At 48.0% G+C, this 15,300-nt stretch overlaps 1 protein-coding gene across 1 annotated transcript; it reads left to right on the plus strand.

Annotated features, from left to right (window-relative positions):
- The first annotated feature begins 8,541 nt into the window (after positions 1 to 8,541).
- On the plus strand, positions 8,542 to 9,399 carry NFILZ (NFIL3 like basic leucine zipper). The gene has a single exon (XM_052642465.1). It carries the CDS (start codon positions 8,542 to 8,544, stop codon positions 9,397 to 9,399), a length of 858 nt encoding a protein of 285 aa, XP_052498425.1.
- The last annotated feature ends 5,901 nt before the right edge of the window (positions 9,400 to 15,300 follow it).

A 15,300-nucleotide genomic window follows, 5' to 3' on the forward strand; every position in this document is an offset into this window, starting at 1 on the left:
TCAAATAAAAAATAGCCCTGTGGCTCATTGTGTACTGTTCTGTACTGGCTCTTCACATATATGACCTCATTCTTTATAGAACCAATGAAGTAGGTACCACTATCACCTTCATTTTAAATGAGGCATTGGAAGCTCAGAGGGGTGACAGGACTTGCCCCCACGCACTCAGCTGGGAGGGAAAATCTGAACCCAGGCAGAACTGGCTGAAGCTCTTTACTCTGTCCATCCGTGCATCATTCTGACAGCCTGGATGTTCATCTCAGCCCTGCCCACTGCCAGCTGTTCAGTACCTGGACCCCTTTTTCTTCTGTGGACACCGACCTCTATTATTCAGAGGTGCTAACCAAACTCAAAACTCTGTCCTCAGTGGAAGAAGTAGGGGAAAAGCCAGGAGGATTCAGCTGATCTGTTAAAGTGTGGGCTCTAGTGTCTGTTGACTGACTCAGGTAAGTCACTGGGTCTCTCAGCGGTTTTTCATCTGTCAAATGGGGATAATAACTGCGCGTTTCTCTTTGAGTGCTGGTGAGTGCAGAGTAAGACATTGCATATGCCTGGCATGCATAGGCCAGCAGGTGCTTAGTGAATAGTCCCACTTTCCTTAGAGACTGGAATAGGAATAGAGGAATGTGAATGTCAATTCATCAAATCCTTAGGGGCCAGAGAGAGAAGTTTCTCGATCACTCACACAGAGAACACATTCTAATGGGAAAAAAGTCTAGTGAAGGTGGATTTTGCTCTGTACCAGGAAGACCTCCCCCTCCTCCTCATTCTCCCCTTCCTCCTTCCCCTCCCCTTCTTCCTCTTTCTTCTGCCCCTTCTCCTTCTTTATCTTCTTTTTTTTTAAACAAAATTTATTGAAGTATAATTGATTTACCATGTTGTGTTTAATTTATGGTGCTGGTTTACTCGCTCAGTCATGTCCAACCCTTGCGAACCCATGCACTATAGCCTGCCAGGCTCTTTTGTCCATGGGATTCTCCAGGCAAGAATACTGGAGTGTGTTGCCATTTCCTTCTCCAGTGTTTAATTTATGCTCTACAGCAAAATGACTCAGTTATACACATATATTTTTTTCATATTCTTTTCCATTATGATTTTTTGTACAGGCTATTGAATATAGTTTCCTGTGGTATATAGTGAAAAGTGAAAGTGATAGTCACTCAGTCATGTCTGACTCTATGCAACCCCCATGGACTATAGCGCACCAGGTTTTTCTGTCCATGGAATTCTCCAGGCAAGAATACTGGAGTGGATTGCCTTGCCTTCCTCCAGGGGACCTTCCTGACTCAGGAATTAAACCCAGGTTTCCTGCATTGCAGGCAGACTCTTTACCATCTGAGCCACCAGGCAAGCACAGTAGGATCTTTAAAAATTTTTTTTTAAAATTTATCTATTTTTATTTTTGGCTGTGCTGAGTCTTTGTTGCTGCATGGGCTTTTATCTAGTTGAGGCAAGCAGGGGCTACTTTCTGCTGCTGCTGCTGCTGCTAAGCCGCTTCAGTCATGTCCAACTCTGTGCAACCCCAGAGATGGCAGCCTACCAGGCTCCCCCGTCCCTGGGATTCTCCAGCCAAGAACACTGGAGTGGGTTGCAAATTTCCTTCTCCAGTGCATGAAAATGAAAAGTGAAAGTCAAGTCACTCAGTCGTGTCCGACTCTTAGTGACCCCATGGACTGCAGCCTACTGGGCTCCTCCGTCCATGGGATTTTCCAGGCAAGAGTACTGGAGTGGGGTGCCCTCACCTTCTCCAGGGGCTACTCTCTAGTTCTGGTGTAAAGGCTTCCCATTCGCCGTGGCTTCTCTCGTTGCAGCGCACAGGCTGTATGGCGCACGGGCTCAGTAGCTGCGGCTCCCAGAGTCTGGAGCACAGGCTCAGTAGTTGTGGAGCATGGGTGCTTTGCAGCACGTGGCATCTTCCCGTACCTGGGATTGAACCCATGTTTACCACTGAACCACCAGGGAAGCCCCCAGAGCAGGATCTGTTTATCCATCCCATATATAATAATTTGCAACTGGTAATCCCAAATTCTCAATCCTTCCCTCCCCCACCCCCTCTGCCTTGGCAACCACAAGTCTGCTCTCTGTGTCTGTGAGTCTGTTTCCATTTTGTAGAGAAGTTCATTTGGGTCCTATCTTAGATTCCACATAGAAGTGACACCATATGGTATTTGTCAGAAAGACCTTCTTGACTATGAGAAGTCACCCAGCCTCACAGCAGCTGACTTTAGTGAATGGGTTCCCCGTCACTTGGGGGAACTGAGAAGAGCCTTGACTGCCACCAGTCAGACAGTCAGTGGAGGGTGGTGGGGCTGGGGTGGAGTTGTGCTGGGCCATCTCTGAGGGAGACTTTCCGGTTTCCTCTTCCCCTCACTGGCCGATTCATGGGAAGTGTCCCCTGACTTGCCCGCCCCCACCAGCGCCTCCTCCACGACCACAGGAAGGCCCAGCCCAGAGCTCGCTGTGTATTCTCTAAATAAACTCAGGCAGCTGAGCTATCTACTGCCCCATCTCCCTCTGGGTTCCTGTGGAGGTGTCGGGGTGGTGGTTAGGGGGGCCTCTGGCCAAGCCACAGAGAGGAGGGGACTCAGGCAGGGAGCCGCACAGTGAGGCTGAACCCTGTCGGCCTCGTGGGCTTAGCGTGAGAGCCTCCGGATCCTCCTCTAACTGACCACCAGCCCACGCACTGCCTCCTTCCCTGGGCATCCGCTGGCCTTGACTTGGGCTTAGATGACCCTTAGGCTGTCCCCCTCTCTTTCCAGCACAGCTGGCCCCCATCCTCTCTCCCAGAGCCAGAATAGTGCTCTCCGGACGCTGGTCCCAGGGAGACACCCGTCATCTCCTGGCTTTGTGAGGGCAGGGAGACTGTTCAGTTTTCCTCTGCCGGCCCAGTAACCACCTTAGAACCTGGCACAGTGTTGTATGAGTGTATGAATAAATATATATCCCAAGGTGTTTTGTGAAGTTAATATTTCATGGCCAAATACATTTGAGAACTTCCAAGTCAAACACAAGTTAAACCTTTTTGCAGGACTCATCAGAGCCTTTAATGATTCTCATGTGTTTGTGATTTTCATATAAGAACAAGGAATGCAATATTTTTCAAATATATTTGTATCTCTTATTTTTGGCAGAACACTGTTGCCACTGGGATTCTTTTTTAAAAAAATAATTTTACTTATTTTTGGCTGTGCTGGACCTTGGTTGCTGCCCGGGGTTTGCTCTAGTTGTGGTGAGTGGAGTCTACTGTCTAGTTGCTGTGCTTGGTCTTCTCATTTCAGTGGCTTCTCTTGTTGCTGAGTACGGGCTCTAGGACGAGTGGGCTTAGTAGCTACGTCTCAGCTCCCAGACTCTATAGCACAGGCTCAATAATTGTGGTGCATGGGCTCAGTTGCTCTGGGACATGTGGGATCTTCTTGGACCAGGGATTGAACCCGTTGTTTCCTGCACTGGCAGGCTGATTCTTTACCACTGAGCCATCAGGGAGGCCGGGCCACTGGGATTCTTGAGAATAAACTTTTGCAAAATGTGGGTCTAGGATTATGGTCAGGATTCCTAGGAGTGTTGTTATTTGACTGTTTATGCCTCCATGCTTTTTCAAACACAGCCAAGAGCACAGAATAAAAGACTAACTTCAAACAATAACATTAGAGGAGAAAAACTGCATTCCCAACTCAAGAAAGCCACTAGAGTTCATCTCAAAACCCAGTGATGAGTTTCCTGGTGGCCAAAGCAAGGAGGCTGATGAAGTGGGTTTCACAGTTTTAGACTGGCGCTTCAGCAGGAGGGCCAAACATTCTTTATGTGTGAACAATATTCTGTTTTTATTCATTTATGTGTCTATTCACTCATTCAACAAATGTTTATTTACCCACTACTATCTATGAGCCCAATGTCAGGCACAGGAATACAATGGTAGACCAAAAAAAGAAAAAGGCACATGCTGTCCTCATGGAGGTTATTCAGTGGTTTTTTGGAACAAAATTGTCAGCCCACTTTTCCCTTGAGCCCATCCTGAGTCAGAACTCTCATTCTTGCTCTGGTTTTCCTCTCATCCTGTTTTGCATCAGAATCACAGAAGGTGATGACATCCTAGGTGCAGGGAACCCAGGGGTTCAGTAGAGACCAGATCTTTGTATCAGAATGTTCAGGAAAACTGACACGGGAGAATGGGCTATGGTAAAAGAGGTGGTTCCCCGTCCACGGGGGTGGTCCCGGGACGTCTTTTCTGAGCTCCACTCTAGGGGTTGGGAATCCAATGACTCTGCTTCTTCTGTCTGCTCCTTGTGCACAGTTCTGTAGCTGTGTCTGACACTCCATGAACTGTGGCCCGCCAGGCTCCTCAGTCCATGGGAGTCTCCAGGCAAGAATACTGGAGAGGGTTGCCATTTCCTCCTCCAGGGGATCTTCCTGGCCCAGGAATCGAACTCGTGTCTCCTGCACTGCAGGTGGATTCTTTACTGCTGAGCTACCAGGGAAGTCCCCATCTGCTCCTCTTCTTTAATATTTTTTTGCATTTGATTGCATCTGGTGTCTATGGTGACATGTAGGACCTTTGTTGAGTCATGACGGATCTCCAGTTGTGGCACCTGGGCTCCAGAGCGTGTGGCCTCAGTAGTTGCTCCAGGGGATGTGGGGATCTTAGTTCCCTGACCGAGGATCCAACCCACATCCCCTGCATTGCAAGGTAGATTCTAAACCACTGGACCACTAGGGAAGTCCCCTGCTCCTATTCTTAACATCCTGATTCTTCAACACTAGTCATGTGGGAAGTTCTTATCAATTGCTTTCTTATTAGTTGGATGGATGGGTGGACTCATGGAGGGATATAGGGATGAATGAATGGATTTGTGGAAGGATGACTGGCACATAGGAAGGATGTGTTAGATGGATGCGAGAATGGAGGAACAGAAGGCGGGTGAGTGGGACCAGTAGATGAATATATGGATGGAAAGACGCCTAGCCCTTAGTAAAGGCACAAAATTATTATTATTACAATATTCTTAGTGTGGTAAAATACACATATCATAAATTTATCACCTTAACCATTTTTAAGCACACAGTTCAGTGGTATTAAATATGTTCACATGACATGGATTGTGCAGCCGTCACCACCATCCATCTTCATAACTTCTCATCTTCTAAAACTGAAATTCAATATCAGTTAAACACTAACTCATGTCTTTCCCTCAGCCCCAGCAAGGACCACATTTTATCAATACTTTCTGTCTTTGTGGCTTTGACTACTCAGGGCTTCCCTGGTGGCTCAGATGGTAAAGAATCTGCCTGCTGTGAGAGAGACCTAAGTTCAATCCCTAGGTTGGGAAGATCCCCTGGAGGAGGGCATGGAGCCCCACAGCAGTGTTCTTGCTTGGAGAATCCCATGGACAGAGGAGCCTGATGGGCCACCGTTCTTGACTACCTTAAGTCCCTCCAATAAGTGGAATCATACAAAAGGAGAATTTATTTTTTAGTCACTGGGTTATTTCAGTGAGCATGCCTTTAAATTGCATCCACATTGAAGCATGTGTCAGAATTTTCTTCCTTTTTTTACACAAATTATTTTTATTGTAGTACAGTTGATTTGCAATATTGTGTCCGTTTCAGGTGTACAACTAAGTACATTGGTTACACATATGTGTGTGTGTGTGAAGTCACTGGAGTTGTGTCCTACTCTTTGTGACCTTATGGACTGTAGCCCTCCAGGCTCCTCTGTCTATGGGATTCTCCAGGCAAGAATACTGGAGTGGGTTGCCAACCCACTCCTAGGGATGGATAATATATCTCTTATGTCTCCTGTGTTAACAGGCATGTTCTTTACTACTGGCATCACCTGGGAAGCCTTATACACTGGATATATACCCAAAAGAATTGAAAGCAGGGTCTCCTTTTAAGAATTTCCTTCCTTTTAAGGGCTGGACAATATTCTGCTGTATGGATGGACTGCCTAGCCATTCATCTGTTGATGGACACTTGGATTACTTCTCCCGTTTGGCTATTATGAATGATGCTGCTATGAACATTGGTGTACAAATGTTTCTTTGAGACCCTGCTTTCAATTCTTTTAGGTATATACCCAGTGGGCTTCCCAGGTGGTGCTAGTGGTAAAGAACCCACCTGCCAATGTAGGAGATGTAAGAGATGAGGGTGGTTCGATACCTGGGGTTGGGAAGATCCTCTGGAGAAGGGTATGGTAACCCACTTCAGTATTCTTGCCTGGAGAATCCCATGGACTGAGGAGCCTGGTGGGCTACAGTCCATGGGGTCACAAGGAGTCAGTGGACTGAAGTGATTTAGCAGGTATAGCCAGAAGTGCGGAGAAGGGAATGGCGCCCCACTCCAGTATTCTTGCCTGGAAAATCCCATAGACAGAGGAGCCTGGTAGGCTGCAGTCCATTGGGTGGCGAAGAGTCAGACATGACTGAACGACTTCACTTTCACTTTTCACTTTCATGCATTGGAGAAAGACATGGCAACCCACTCCAGTGTTCTTGCCTGGAGAATCCCAGGGATGGGGGAGCCTGGTGGGCTGCTGTCTCTGGGGTTGCACAGAGTCGGACACGACTGAAGCGACTTAGCAGCAGCAGCAGCAGCCAGAAGTGGAACTGCTGGATCATGTGGTAATTCTATTTTTAATTTTTTTTTTGAGGAACCATCATACTGTTTTCCACAATGGCTATACCATTTTACATTCCCAGAAGCAGTTCATAAAATTTCCTGTTTCTCCACATCCTGGCCAACCCTTGCTACTTTCTGCTGTTTTGATAGTAGTCATCTGAGGAGGTGTGAGGTGGTATCTCATTGTGGTTTTGATTTTCATTTCCCTAATGATTATTGATACTGAGTGTCTTTTCATGTGCTTTTCGACAATTTATATAGCTTTTTTTGGAGAAATGTCTACTCAAGTCCTTTGTTCATTTTTGAATTGAGTTGTTTGATGTTTGTTGTTGTTGAGTTTTAGGAGTTTCCTATATATTCTGGATACAAATACCTGTGTAACCTGCAAATTATATCAGCTTTATGATTAGCAAATATTTTCTCCTATTCTGTGGGTTGCCTTTTTATTCTGTGGATGGTGTGCTTTGTTGTGCAAAATTTAAACATTTTCGTGAGGTCCAATTTGTCTAATTTTTATTTTTCCTGTAGGCACAATATTCTTTTAAAGACAAAGCTAACAGTGAATGAATTGACGGACGGATGAGCGAGTGGGCAGGGAATAGATAGAGGACTGCACAGTCAAGTGGGGGACGGATGGGTGTCCTTCACCATGTCCTGGAGTTTGCTCAAATTCATATCCATGGAGATGGAATTCATGTCCATGGAGTCAGTGATGCTATCTAACCATCTCATCCTCTACCACCTCCTTCTTCTTTTGCCTTCAATCTGTCCTAGCCTTAGGGTCTTTGCTCTTCTCATCAGGTGGCCAAAGTATTGGAGCTCCAGGCTCAGCATATTCAGGACTGATTTCCTTCAGGATTGACTGGTTGGATCTCCCTGCAGTCCAAGGGACTCTCATCTTCCCCAGCACCACAATTCGAAAGCATCCATTCTTTGGCACTCAGTCTTCTTTATGGTCCAACGCTCACATCTGTACATGACTACTGGGAAAACCATAGCTCTGACTATACAGACTTTTGCTGGCAAAGTGATTTCTCTGCTTTTTAACACGCTGTGAAGTTTTGTCATAGCTTTCCTTACAAGGAGCAAGCATTTTTAAATTTCGTAACTGCAGTCACCATCCACAGTGATTTTGGAGACCAAGAAAATAAAATCCGTCACTGCTTCCACTTCCCCCCCTTCTATTTGCCATGAAGTGATGGGACCGGGATGGATGGATAAATAGATGGTGGTTGGTAGATGCAGGGATGAATGGATGGAATGGGAGTTGGCTAGGTAGGTGGGTGAAGGGTGTATGACTGAGTGAGTGGGCCAATAGAAGACCTTATGAATATATATAAGTAGGGTGGATGGGCAGGTGGAAACCTCTGTCTGCAGATGGAGATCTTGGTGTACAACCTTGGCACTTTTCAGGTGAGTAGTGGCTTATCTTCTGACCCCACCTTGGCTCAGTTTAACTCCACCGACACATATTCTCTTTTTCTAGGTTTGGCTTTCCTCCAGTGTCTCTCTGGGTCTCCAAGAATCCTACCCGGGAGCTCAGATTGAACTGAGCCCTTGGCTTGTGTGCTGACCTCCTTAGTGGTAAGAACTCCCGGGAAAGAGCCTCTGTCTTCCTGAGGATATGGTACCCAACCTACTCTCCCTGACTCCAGTGGCTTCCTTTTAAGCCAGAAATCCATCCTCTCTCTGGCAGCCTTACTCACTTCTCCCTCAGACATCAAACCATCCCATCAGCTCCCCACTCTTTCTGCTACGCTCCTTTCTGCCCCCACCCAGCTCTCTAGCCAGTTTCCACTCTTTCCTGGGCCCCTCCCCTGGGGATGGTGGAGATACAGGATAAATTACAGGGAGGAGTCATTCGGGGCAGTTTCCTGCTTCCAGTCCAAGAATTCGTCTTTCCTCCCCCAGGGCTGCCAGGCGACCATGGATGTGGGTCTCTTGGTCCTCCCGGATGTACCCCAGGGTCACCGCAAAACTCTGCCGGGAGCGCGGGTCCGAGGTCCGGCCGTGCGCCGGCAGCGGGAGTTTATGCCGGAAGAGAAGAAGGACACGGTTTACTGGGAGAAGCGCAGGAAGAACAACGAGGCGGCGAAGAGATCCCGCGAGAAGCGCCGCCTCAATGACGCGGCCCTGGAGGGCCGGCTGGCCGCCCTGCTCCAGGAGAACGCTTTGCTCAGGGCTGAGCTACGGGCGCTCAAGCATCGCTTTGGCCTCCTGCCCGCCACGGGGGGGACCCGGACCCTGCCTACTCTGCTATGGGATTCCCCCTGGCCTGGGGACTCCAGTCCCAGGGCTGATCAGACCCTGACTCTACCTGGCTCCCACGGTTGCCTCTTGAGACCGTGTTCCTTGGACGCTGGGGTTCCAGGATGCTGGCGCTGCCTAGTGGCTCACAGGTGGACTAGCCTGGCCACTCCCCCCAGGGCCCTCCAGGACCCTGCCTCAAAAAGAGTGGACATGGCCTTGCAGGCCGCCCTGCCTGCTGCCTTCTTCAGCTGTCACCTCCTGGATAGGCATGGGGGCCCCAGACCAGAGCTCAGGTCCTGCTGGGGGCTGTGGTCACCCATACCCACTGCGTGCCGGGCCTCAGGGTCCTCCGACATGTTGCTGACACCCGGTGTGGATCCCATGGGGTTGCCTCCCAGAGTTGCTTGCCCGGTCCCTGAGAACCATCCCCGGGAAGATCTGGCTCAGGCCTCCCTGCCCCACAAATTGCGAATCAAGTCCCGAGCTTCCAGCAGAGTACCTTGCGGCTGGGAGGGTGACGGAAGCCCCATCTGAAAGCTTCCCCTGGGCAAGGCCAGGCCTGCAAGGCTGTAGTGGGGACTGAACATGGGTTTGTCTGGGAGTATGAGTGGCTTGGCTTTGACCCAGCTCCAAAAACTGGGCAAGGCTGGGGGTAAAATCCACTTTTTAGTGTCCAGACCAGATTTTTAAGAGGAGAGTCTGTGGGATCTTGGGTCATACCGTGGTTCCTATTCTGCCTGAGATATGTTTTTGGTAGTCACTTTTTCTTCCTCTTTCCATTTATCCATTCATCCATCCATCCATCTATCTATCCTGTCTGCCCTCCCATCCATTCATCCATTCACTGATCCTTGCATGTGTCCATCTGTCCACTCATCCATCCATCCATCTATGCATTTGTCCATCATCCATCCACCCACCCATCCATCCTACCTTTCATTCATGCATCAACCTATCCATATACCCGCCCACCATCTATCCACCCATCTATGCATTTGTCCATCTGTCTATCCATCCATCTTTCCTTCCTTCCATCCTTCTATCAGTCTATTCATTCATCTAAACACTCAGCCATCTAATCGCATCAACTCACCCACCCATTCTCCCTTTCTCCCTCCCTTCCTTCTATCTATCCATCCTTAGATCTATTGATCCATCCACCCAACCACTTTACTCTGAATCTACACACCTATCCATTCATCCATTCATCTACCTACCTTTATGTCTATCCATTCATCAATTCTTTTATACATTAATCACTCCTTCATGTGCTCAGTTGATCATTCATTTATTCTCTCACTCACTCATTTACAATTCATAGTGCCCAGCTTAGTAACAAGCATGAGAACACCTTCCTGGCTTTGGGGTTCCTATTCTAGGGGGATGGTGGGGACTAGGAACAGACATACTGAGGGCCATACTGAAGGGGGAGGTAAAATTTTAGGATGTCTGACCCCTCACTTCTTGCAGGGCCGGGTGTGTGTACTTACCACCTGGTGTGGAGGTCAGACTTACTCAGTTCAGGTGGCTTCCTCTGTGCGCTGAGTCACAGCCTGAGCCTCCAGAACAGACCCTCAGTATCTAAGGGTGTGTATGTTAGTCTTCTCTCTCTCTTTGGCTACTTGTACTCTAGAAGACCTCTCAGCCCCAGAACACATCCTGGGCTTGGAGACTTACATCTCCCAAGAAGATCCTGAGGAAGCAGGAAGGAGGGCTGCCTGGAGGTGGCAGCTCTAACCTGTTCCCTTCTTAGCCAGAGCCCACTGTTGGAAAAGGGTAGACTGGGGGTGCAGAGAAGTTGGCTCTCAACACAAAGATGCTACACAGTTGTGGCTGATCATGCACAGAGGCCTTAAATGCAGGCTTGGCCCTAGAAACGTTAAGAAATGCTAACAAGCAGACAGAAGAAGGAAGTTGGGGCATAGCATACCACCTCTGGGAGATGTGGGTAGCTTGGTGCTTCCTCTCGGTGAGTCCACTCACCTGGTGTGTCTGAAGTGTCTGAGCCCAGCTCATTCACACCCCATGTACTCAGGGGAATGGGGGTTGGTGGCCCTTGGATCATTCAAGTCCTTTTTAACTTTCCAGCTCCAGTTTTAAAAGCCCAGAGAAGGATCTGCCTAAAATAGGTCATAGAAATTCACCATCAGGAGGGGCTCTGAGAATCTAGTGATGAGTGGTTATCTAGTCTCTACCTGAATTCCTCTAGGGACAGAGAACTCACTCCCTTCAAAGCCCCATTACCATTCCTTCTCTAGAGCCAGAACCCACTGCTTGCAGACTTCTACCTCTGATCCTATTCTTACCACAGGGACCACTCAGACCCCTTCCTCCACCCCTCCCTCTACTTGGAGGTGGCCTGTGGAGCCTCTCGTTCCTCTTCTCCAAAGTAGAGACCACCACACCTACCTCAGATGGTTTGAGAAGATTAAATCTCATTTACGACTGCGTAGCACTTCATACACAAGTGTTCGACAGATGTTAACTCCTCTCTCTTCTTTTCCTTTCTAGAAAGCACTCATGTTCCCAACCCCAGAGTAGTGCTGTCTTCAGGGGAAATGTCCTCTCATTCTTCAAAATTGTTTCCCTTCACCCTGACCTGGCTCTTTACTATTTTTTTGTCAATGTCATTTATATATGATGGCTCTTGGGACTGAATATGAATTGTTTCTTCATTCATCAAATACATATATATTTTTCAATAAATTTTTTTTGATCTCCTACTGTGCAGCCATGAAATTAAAAGATGCTTACTCCTTGGAAGAAAAGTTATGACCAACCTAGATGGTATATTCAAGAGCAGAGACATTACTTTGCCGACTAAGGTCCGCCTAGTCAAGGCTATGGTTTTTCCTGTGGTCATGTATGGATGTGAGAATTGGACTGTGAAGAAGGCTGAGCGCCAAAGAATTGATGTGTTTGAACTGTGGTGTTGGAGAAGACTCTTGAGAGTCCCTTAGACTGCAAGGAGATCCAACCAGTCCATTTTGAAGGAGATCAGCCCTGGGATTTCTTTGGAAGGAATGATGCTAAAGCTGAAGCTCCAGTACTTTGGGCACCTCATGCGAAGAGTTGACTCATTGGAAAAGACTCTGTTGCTGGGAGGGATTGGGGGCAGGAGGAGAAGGGGACAACAGAGGATGAGATGGCTGGATGGCATCACGGACTCGATGGACATGAGTCTGAGTGAACTCCGGGAGTTGGTGATGGACAGGGAGGCCTGGCGTGCTGCGATTCATGGGGTCGCAAAGAGTCGGACACGACTGAGGGACTGAACTGAACTGAACTGAACTGTGTGTCAAACAGGAACTGGATGAGGGAAGAAGTATTCCACACTGAAGTGTTTGCAAGTGGAAACTTGCACAAATGTCTAAACTGTTCACCCAAGACATGTCGATTACTCATTTGATGGGCTCTGGGGCCATAGGTGTGGCCTCTGCCCTCTGACAGCTGCAGCCTTCCATGTGGCTGCCTGGGAGTTGCTGCTGTAAGAACTATCCAGTGCCATGTTCCACTCTGGGGCATCCACGGGCCCCTTGGGTCATGTCTGCAACAACATGATTGAATTGGGGACCAGATTTTAGGACATTGTGCAACCACATGTTATGTTTCCTCTTCCACCCATCCTTGTAGGCTGGGGAGATTTCTTTGGCTATCAATGCATGAGATTCCCTTCCTGCTTCGGGTGTGCCTGGCTCATATTGAATGTGCAACAGATGTTGAATGAAAGTTTCTGCCCACCTGATTGGTGATTGCTGGGGACAGAGATAAAATGAGTTGAAAATGTTGCTGAGGCCACGTTTCTCAGCTTTGTCTGCAAGGGTTCACAGACACATCTCGGCGGAACCCTGTGCTCCCTGGATCTTTGACACTCAAGTCATGATCCATGAGCTAGGATCATTAGGATCACTGGGAGTTTGTTAGAAATGCAGAGTCCCAGGCTCCTCCCTGAACTGCTGAGTCAGAAGCTGTGTTTTAACAAGATTCCCAGGAGATCCGTATGCACATTGAAGTTTGAGAAGCAGTGACCCAAAGCGGAGGTTGACAGACTCTTCCTGTACAGAGCAGCCACAGAGTGAATATTTTTGACTTTGTGGAATGGCCGCTGTTGCATCTACTCCATCTTTTCACTGTAGCACGAAAGCAGCCATAGACAGTATGTAAATAAGTGGACAATGCTGTGTTCCAGTAAAACTTTATTTCCCTAAATAGGTGTAGCCAGAATTGGCCCAAGGGCCATAGTTTACTGTTGGTATATACCCAGGAGAGAAATTGCAGACCTGCCTGGTGTTTGTCTTCAACCTTGACACTGTCAAAGTGTTCCACTGAGTGGTATTACCAATTCACACTCTTTTACATGCAGAGGATGTCCGTGTTGTGCCGACATGTGATGATTTTTATGAACTGTTTGGTTTTTGGCAATCTGGTGAGTGTAAAATGAATTTAACCTGCATTCATCTGCTGAACATCTTTGCCAAAATCTGTTGGCCACTTGGGTTTCCTCGTCTATGACTTGCCTGTTCTGCTGGGATATTTACATTTTTCTTGTTGATTTCTCAGAGCTCTTTATATATTCCAGATATACATCCTCTGTCACATAAGAACATCACAGCATTCTTGCCTGACTCGTCTTTTCATCTTTTTGCTGGCAGATTTTGTTGAAGACAAGTTCTAAAATCAGATGTTGCCAAAAGTATCCTTCTTTTATATTACAGTTGTACTTTTCTGTCTTGTTTAAGAATTCTTCCATGCCTCAAGGTCATGAAGATAGTCTCCTAAATGTTCCCATAAATGTTTACAGGTTTTGCTTAACCCATCTCTTTGTGTATGTGTGTGTCATTTTGTGGTGGGTTGTGGTTTAGTCCCTAAGTCATGTCCGACTCTTGCAACCTCATGGACTGTAGCCTGCCAGGCTCCTCTAGCTATGGGATTTCCCAGGCAAGAATACTGGAGTGGCTTGCCATCCCCTCCTCCAGGAGATCTTGCCGAGCCAGGGATCCAACCCTAGGTCTCCTGCCTTTCAGGCAGATTCTTTACCGTCTGAGCCACCAGAGAAGTCCTTCATCCCCACAGAGAATGTAACTAATTTTGTTTCCCTTTCTGCTTTGGCCACCAGGGGGCTTGGGGCTAAACTTACAGTTCAGTCATCATAACCGTTCATTCATTCATTCACTTAGAAAATTCCTTTACTCATTTAGGAAATATTTACTGATCAGATACCATGTTCCAGGCACTGAGGAAAGAGCAATGAACAATCTTGACTCTGTAGTGCCAGCAGCCTAGTGAGGGAGACATATAAAAGAAATAAACAAGAAAAAATGTATCGTAGAGTCAGTGGTGATAAACGTCATGGAGAACAAAGAGGTAAGGGGATTGGGAGAGGTAGCATTGGGTGAGTTATAAAAATTGAAATTGAGAGATCAGGAAAGGCCCTGCTGAGAAGGTGACGTTTGAACTGACAGTTGAGGGAGCTATATATGTACTGGGGGAAGACACCCTCCTGTGAAAAGAACTGTCTGTGCCAAGGCCTGGAGATGGGACCATGCTGGGTGAGTTGGTGAAACATAGAGGAAGCTCATGTGGCTGAGGCTGTGATGGAGGGGGAGTGTGGGAGGAGGTGGGGACAGGGAGGTGATGGGGGGCAGGTCACGCAGGGCCTGTGGGTCGAGGTGAGGACTCTGGTTTCCTCTCTGAGTGAGATGGGGGTGCCGGGGAGTTTCTGAGTGTATTTCTGCTATAACTGTCCTTCTTTCCCACCCCACTCCATCCTGTGGTGTATGAGACTGACTGAAAATAAATAAAGCCACCACACAAGCACAGGAGAGCTGGCTGGCTCATCATCTTGAGAAAGGGGTGACTGACCACAGCCTTGCTGTGCCTTAGCTTCCCACGGGTGGCCACAGGCCATCCCCCTCAGCACCTCCGCTAAATTGCTCATCTATCCCTGTTTCCAGCCCTCTCTGAGCTGTGAGGGGATGAAGCAGGTAAAGCTGCTCCATGAGGAGGATTCATGGAAGAAAAATTCATGTGGTTTTCTTTTCTGCTTTGTAAAACTGCCTTCCACAAAAACCCATTTAGGGCAAGTGTGAGAGGGTGGGCTTTCAGGTGTGTGTGTGTTGGTGTGGGGGGAGGGGTGGAATGCCAGAAAGATGAAGGACCTGCTGAGGCTGGGGGGAAGGTCAGCATGGTAGTGAGCAGGAATAGCTGAGGTGGGGGGGGGGGCTCAGGTAAATTGGAGGGGCTTCAGATAAGCTGGAGATAATTGGCTCCAGCTGGCAACAGTGGGAGGCTGGCTCTGCAAGACCAAAGGCTGGAGGAGGCAGAGGTTTACACCTACCCGACAACGGCTGTGACCCCCTGGAGTCAGTCACCCAGGACAAGTGGGCTCATCTCTTGGCTGCCTGTTCTGAGCTGGTTCCTGTAAACTGGATTTTG

This window comes from Budorcas taxicolor, chromosome 7, assembly GCF_023091745.1.
Source record: "Budorcas taxicolor isolate Tak-1 chromosome 7, Takin1.1, whole genome shotgun sequence".
Taxonomy (NCBI): domain Eukaryota; kingdom Metazoa; phylum Chordata; class Mammalia; order Artiodactyla; family Bovidae; genus Budorcas; species Budorcas taxicolor.

Bases quoted from the DNA above. Each gene is read 5' to 3' on its own strand.
- NFILZ (XM_052642465.1), top strand. From the start codon at position 8,542: ATGGATGTGGGTCTCTTGGTCCTCCCGGATGTACCCCAGGGTCACCGC.